Genomic DNA, 6,738 nt, shown 5'->3' on the forward strand with positions numbered 1-6,738 from the left:
ACCCCGCCCTACCCCGGCCCCACCCCACGCCGCACCACGGCCCCGCCCCTTGGCACCTGTGAGCCAGGTGTGTGCGAGGCGGCCTGCCACCCACCTGCTTCGGGGAGCGCAGCAGCTCCTCGGCCGTGGCCACGGCGGTGACTGCCTGGCTCCGGTCCACGCTGGGGCGCAGGGTGACGGACAGCCCGGCCACCAGCTGCACAGCCAGCTCCGTCACCGACACCTTGTCGTCCAACACGGTTACCGTCTTCTCCGCCAAGATGGAGTCGGACAGTGGGGACAGGACCTGCGGGCCGAGGGACACAGGGGATGTGGGGCTTGCGCCTCTGTGTCTCGCTCCCAAGGGCCCGGGCGCACAGCACGGGACAAAGGCGTTGCACACCCCGGTGACACGTGGAGCCACTGGGGACACTGCCTGGGAGATCGGCCACCGCCCCTCGCAGCTCCTGTCCCAGACGGACAGACTAAAAGAGCCAGAGCCATTGTGTTTATAAAGGAAAGGTCCCTGCCGCCCAGATGAGGACTCCTTCCCTGTCCAAGGTCCGGCAGGGAGGACCACACGGCCACCAGGGCCAGGTCCCCAAGGGCTGCATTCTGAGTCAACTTCTTGATGGGAGAACCGGGTTTCCGTGCTGCCCACCAGCACAGCACCTGCCCACGGGAGCACTGCCCCGTGCCCCGCCTCTGTCCCCCGGGTGGTGTTTTTGTTTATGAGCAGGAGGGAGGATGCAGGCAACGTTCGTGGGGTGGACAGACGGCGGCCTACCTGGATGGCTGTCATGCCGACCTCCCGCCCCACCAGCACCCGGCCGTCCCGCAGCGTGGCCACGTGCGGAGCCTCGAGCTTCAGGGAGTCGGCCACCAGGTGTGTGATGTCCAGCTGCCAGTCGGGGCTGAGCAGGTAGCTCAGCGGGCCCCAGGGCCCGGCGCCCTCCGACACAAACTGGGTGAGGACCCGCACGGTGGCGTGCTGGAACTGCAGAGTGCAGCCTCGACCCCGCTGCTCCTCCTCCTCTGCCTCCTCCTCCTCCTCGCTGTCCCGAGCGGGCCTGGGGGAGGACAAGGGGCTGGCTCTCACAGCAGGACAGGAAGGGAGGGCGCTCGAGAGCTGGGTGCGCGCCCGTCTCCGCCTCGGGGAGATGGCGCTGACCTGGAGCCCATGCCGCTGGAGGAGCCCTGGCTCTGCCGTTGTCCTGCAGTACGGTTATTGACAAGGAGCCGGTGGCTCACGCCTGTCATCCTCGCTGCTCAGGAGGCTGAGGCCTGAGGGTTTTGGCTCACTGTAAGCTCAGGCAGGAATGTCTGTCTCCAATTAACCATCAAAAAGCCCTCAGAGTGTGCCACAAGTAGAGTGCCAGCCCTGAGCAAAAAGTGCAAGGCCCTGAGCCAAGCCTTAGCACCAGCAGACACGCACACACACACATACATGTGCACGTGCACACATGCACACACACACCACATACATGTGCACGTACATGTGCGCGCACACACAAACACACACAGGAGTAAGAATATTTCCTGTGTGCACACACTGTCCCAAAAGTAGCCACTAGCCTTATGTGGCTAAATTTTAATTAAAATGCACACAAATTAAATAATTTAAAGACTGAACTTTGTGCAGAAAATGTTTTTATTTATTTTTGGTCAGCTGTGGGGCTTGAACTCTGGCCTGGGCGCTGTCCCTCAGCACTTCAGCTCAAGGTGAGCACTCTACCTCTTGAGCCACAGCACCACTTCTGGTTTTTTTTATGTAGTTTACTAGAGATAAGAGTCTCACAGACTTTCCTGCCTGGGTTGGCTTTGAACCGAGATCCTCAGATCTCAGCCTCCTGAGTAGCTAGGATGACAGGTGTGAGCCACGAGTGCCCAGCTAGAAAATGTTTTAACCTCACAGCACTACAAGGGAATCTACCTACGTCCAGATGGGGAGACTGAGGCAGGCTTACAGAGATGGGGAGTGGCCGGGGTGAATGGGAGCCCAGCTGGGTTGTCTCCCCTTGGGAGTGTGGAACAAGCCCATTCTCCGGCCACACACCAGGCCACGGGCCTTCATGTTCCCGTGGCCGTGCTCTGCCTCTCTGTGTGCCTGCTGCTTTTCTTGCGGCTCTTCAGGATGCAGGCCCTGCCTGGGACCGTGGGCATGGCCCTGATGGTTACGGTGCAGCATCACTGGCAGCCATCTACATAGGCAGATTCCCTTGTAGTGCTATGAGATTAAAACATTTTCTGACCAAGCGCCGGTGCTCACGCCTGTAATCTGCATCCATCCTCAGGATATCCCATGGGAGGCTGGGAAAGCCAGATCCCGACCTCCTGCCTTTGACAGAACCTGGGTTTGACATGACTTGCTATTTAGCAGCCTGAGGACCGGGCTGGGTGGCCCCTGGGCCTTGGTCCTGGCGGACTGCTGCTGGGGTCAGGGGATTCCAGTGCCTTTGCATTGGCCCTTCCAAGCCAGAGACGGTGAGTCAGCCAGCCCTGTCATGGCTCTGCACCCCCCCTCCCCGCCCGGCCAGGCTCACCTCTTGCTGGTCACGATGGGGACCCGCCAGCCCTTGATCTGGCTGAGCTCGGTGTCGGAGACTTCGATCTGCAGCGGCAGCCGGGGCACCCACACCGTGACGTGCAGGGGCGCGCTCAGGTGCTGGTAGGTGAAGTTCACCACGGCGTCCACCTTGCCTTTCATCTCTTTGCCATTGACAAAGACATAGTTACAGTGGTCGGACACCTGCAGAGACAGGGCGGGGAGGGGTTGGCGGTGCGCGGCCGGCCCTTTCCACACGCGCCCCACCTCCGTGCCCGGCACACGGGCTCAGCGTAGGTTCTCCCAATGCAGTGCTTTAGATGAGCTTTGGGTGTGGCTGGTTTGATGATGCCGGATTCAGTGTAGTTGGTTGATGAAGCCGGATTCGGTGTAGTTGGTTGATGAAGCTGGATTCAGTGCAGCTGGTTTGATGAAGCCGGATTCGGTGTAGTTGGTTGATGAAGCCGGATTCAGTGTAGTTGGTTGATGAAGCCGATTCAGTGTAGTTGGTTGATGAAGCCAGATTCGGTGCAGCTGGTTTGATGAAGCTGGATTCGGTGTAGTTGGTTGATGAAGCTGGATTCGGTGTAGTTGGTTGATGAAGCCAGACTCAGTGTAGTTGGTTGATGAAGCTGGATTCGGTGCAGCTGGTTTGATGAAGCCGGATTCGGTGTAGTTGGTTGATGAAGCCAGATTCGGTGCAGCTGGTTTGATGAAGCTGGATTCGGTGTAGTTGGTTGATGAAGCCGGATTCGGTGTAGTTGGTTGATGAAGCCGGATTCGGTGTAGTTGGTTGATGAAGCCGATTCGGTGTAGTTGGTTTGATGAAGCTGGATTCGGTGTAGTTGGTTGATGAAGCTGGATTCGGTGTAGTTGGTTTGATGAAGCTGGATTCGGTGTAGTTGGTTGATGAAGTGAGATTCGGTGCAGCTGGTTTGATGAAGCCGGATTCGGTGTAGTTGGTTGATGAAGCCAGATTCGGTGCAGTTGGTTTGATGAAGCGGGATTTGGCACGGTTGATTCTGCCAAGGGGTGGGGGTGGTGGACAAGGTGGCAGAGAAGAAGTCGGGATGGACAGACAGATGGATAAATGGGCAGACGAATGGCTGGCACATGGATGCAGATGGGCGATGAAGGACAGACGGACGGACGGACGGGAAGGTGCAGGTGCCGTTCCTCCATGTCTGCTTCAGAGCAACCATCACGGATTTGGGGCCAAAGGGGGAGACTGAGACACCGAGAGGGAGCCCAACAGTGGACACAAAAATCTATGTGAAAGCTTCTAGAAAGTTCTCAGGTAGTGCTTCCTGACATGGTAGGGTCATGAACTCCAGTGAGAATACAGGAAAAGCGAATTCTCCCTGGAGAGCTGCAGGCACACAGCGCTTCTGTGATGACGTCATCAGGGCTCCGCATGCGAGGCGGTACAGAGCTGCTGGTTTCCTTGTCTCTGTGCTAGTCTGTGTCCCCTAGAAGGGACGGAGGTCCCGGGGGCGGGGGACCTGTGGGTCCGGCCCAGGGCTGAGCGATGAGCCTCCGTGACCTGCCCCCCATTCCTAGCCTCGGGCCCCTCCACGGCTGCTCTGGGATCCACTGTCTCCTGCCTCTCACGCTTCTGTCTGCTCGGGCAGCTGGGAGGGCTGGGCCGGAGGACGGCCGCCATCTGTCAGGGACGACGGCGGGGGAGGGAACTCGGCCTCGGCCTTCTCACTCTCCCGGCCAGAGTAGGTTAGAGCACATGTCTACACGGATCGAGAATGGAGGCCAATTTCAGCCACTGTCCCAGACCTGCCATTCGGGTGGACACAGCGTCTCGGAGCCGGGAAGACATTAGCATAACAGCCGAGCAAGAGTTCTATCAGTAATCACTGCTTTAATCAATGTTGTAATTTACAGGCCGTTGACTCCGCTCATTTATTACCTTTCGGCGTGTGTGTGGGAGGGAGCACGCCTCTCCGGAATGTATAAATAACCAGGAGGAGCGCGGGCGCGGGGCTGCCCCACGCGGCGGGGCCTGGTCCCGGAGGCTCCGGCGGGCCTGCTGCTGCGGAGGCATCCGCCTCGTCCTGAGTGAGAGGCGGGAACCACGCGGGCTTCACAGAAGGCGCAGGCTCTCGTGCAGGGGGGAATCCTTCCTTCAGGTGTGCTCCGTCCTGCCTCCCAGCCTCGTCACACTACAGTCCTCTCGGGAGCTCCCAGCGACAGACAAGAAGAGGGAGGACAAAGGAGTCTTCCGGAGTCACCAAAGGTTTCTTCAGGAGGCCGGGTCAGACCCACGGGTGGCCACGTGTCCAGGGTTCAACCGGACACCATCCAGCCCGCATCCTCAGCTCACCAGGAGGGCCGATGGCTCCGGCTGGGAGTGTCCTTTCCATCACGTGTGTGTGTGCACACGTGCGTGCCTGCATACACACACACACACTGAAGGGTTGCAGGGAATGGAGGCAGTGCCGGGAGACAAACGGCAGAGGCACAAACTCTGGGAACAGCCTTCCTTGTGCATCTCTGCTGGCTCTGCGCTCTGGTCTGGCATCCTTGGGACAATGGCAGGCACACAGACGGAGACAGAACTGCGTGCTGGGCCAGGAGAGGTGAGGCTTCCCCCAGGGAGAGGGCTGGGCCCAGCTCAGCCAGCGCAAGCCGTCGCCACCAAATCCCCGGGCGGAGGGGCTGGCGCGACCCCGGCGGACTCGCGTGACCTGGAGAGCAGGGCAGGGAGCGGAGCAGGACCAGGCTCCGGCCAGGGCCTCTTTTGCGGTGTCCCCAGACTCCTTTCTGTCCCCCACCCTCACGACCTCGGCAGGTGCCCAGGGCCTGTGGAGCTCTGGAGCACAGGGATTCTCAGGTGCGGGGTGCTCCAAACAGCCCACTCCCGCCACCCCCAAGACATAGATAGGTGTGCCCCGGGCCCACGCTGCTCCTGTAACATGGCTGCTGACACACACACACACGCACGCACATACACACATGCGCGCACACACGCACACAGCTCAGCCCTGCTCACCCTGCTGGTCTCACCCTGCCCCCTGCCTCTGCCCCCTGTCTTCGGCCCGCAGCTGTGGGAGTGTGACAGGATTTCCCAGGCTGCACTGGGGTAAGATCTCAGAGCCTTCAGAGCCTTTGGATCCTTGATGACCCCCCACTACATCTTATACCTCCTGGGCCCACCGCAGGGAAACACCGGTTAAACCTGACTTGCACCCAACTACTTCTCTCGAGTGGCCCTCGAGCAGCCAGACCGGCAGTGCCGGGCTCAGGCCCGGGGCAGCGTGGCCCAGGCTCCCGGCTTCTTCCTGGGACTCGGATCCCACGCGGCCCTGCTAGGAGCCCTGCACAGCCCCTCCCCGCTCAGTCCGGGAGGCAATTTCCAATCTGAATGCGTTTATTTCCCCAAGGATACCGAGTCTATTCCTGGAAATATTAGTAATGGGCTGCATATCAAAATCATTCGTAAGGAGCTAAGGTCTGGTTCTGCATAGAACTTGATGAAATTCGCTTCCAAGTTTTCTCTCCTGGCCACCATAGGCTCCAAGATGTCTCTCCTCTAGAAGACGGGTCTATCCTGGAGAATTCTCCCAGGAGACGCCCACCCGGCCGAGCCCACCATCCTGGCGCCCCGCCTTCCCCTCGGCCAGCCTCTGACTCTGCTTCTGAGAGATCAACGCACGAGACCCTCCTGCAGGGTGTACAGTTAAGAGCAACGCGTGTGATGGTTGCAACTCTGGGAGGGGACTTTGGCCGCGCGAGGCTCGCAGCGGGTCCGGCGCCCGGCAGCCACTCACCTTGATGACGTCTTCGTCGGCGGACTTGCACTCCACCTGCTCCGAGATGTCCCTCACGGTGCTGTTCTCCTCCACAGACACCACCCGGACCGGCATGGCCACCGTCTTCCCCGTGAGGATGGCCGTGTTCAGGAGTTCTGTGTCCTGCCGGAGAAGCAGACTCGAGTGACCGCAGGACCCCAGCCCGCTGGGGCCGGGCGTGCGGCGGAGGGGATCGCGCGCCAGCGGGCACCGGAGCTGCTTTAGAAGCAACGTTCCATAGCCTTTGTGTTAGGACCTTCACCAAAAGGGAACAGAGTCTGAAGGACGTCTCTTGTCTTCCGTATTGCAGGGGTGTCAGGCAGAGGTTTGAGTGCGGATGAACTGAGGCTGGAGGGAGAAGGCTTGGTGTGGGCGGGCTGACATCTTCCCTCACCTGCGCAGGATGCCGGG

At 60.0% G+C, this 6,738-nt stretch overlaps 1 protein-coding gene across 1 annotated transcript in view; it reads right to left on the bottom strand.

The window, feature by feature from the left end:
* The window catches only part of Tmem132c (transmembrane protein 132C), an 8,264-nt gene extending 1,822 nt beyond the window's left edge, over positions 1 to 6,442 (bottom strand). The window contains exons 1-4 of the mRNA XM_013023165.1: positions 6,307 to 6,442; positions 2,523 to 2,728; positions 767 to 1,049; positions 95 to 286 (exon numbers count right to left, since the gene is read on the bottom strand). Of these exons, the coding sequence (XP_012878619.1) occupies positions 95 to 286; positions 767 to 1,049; positions 2,523 to 2,728; positions 6,307 to 6,402 (777 nt within the window). The 5' untranslated portion in view covers positions 6,403 to 6,442. The remainder of the gene's footprint in view (positions 1 to 94; positions 287 to 766; positions 1,050 to 2,522; positions 2,729 to 6,306) is intronic.
* Between the last annotated feature and the right edge of the window lie 296 nt (positions 6,443 to 6,738).

This window comes from Dipodomys ordii, unplaced genomic scaffold, assembly GCF_000151885.1.
Source record: "Dipodomys ordii isolate 6190 unplaced genomic scaffold, Dord_2.0 Scaffold66, whole genome shotgun sequence".
In the NCBI taxonomy this organism is placed as follows: Eukaryota; Metazoa; Chordata; class Mammalia; order Rodentia; family Heteromyidae; genus Dipodomys; species Dipodomys ordii.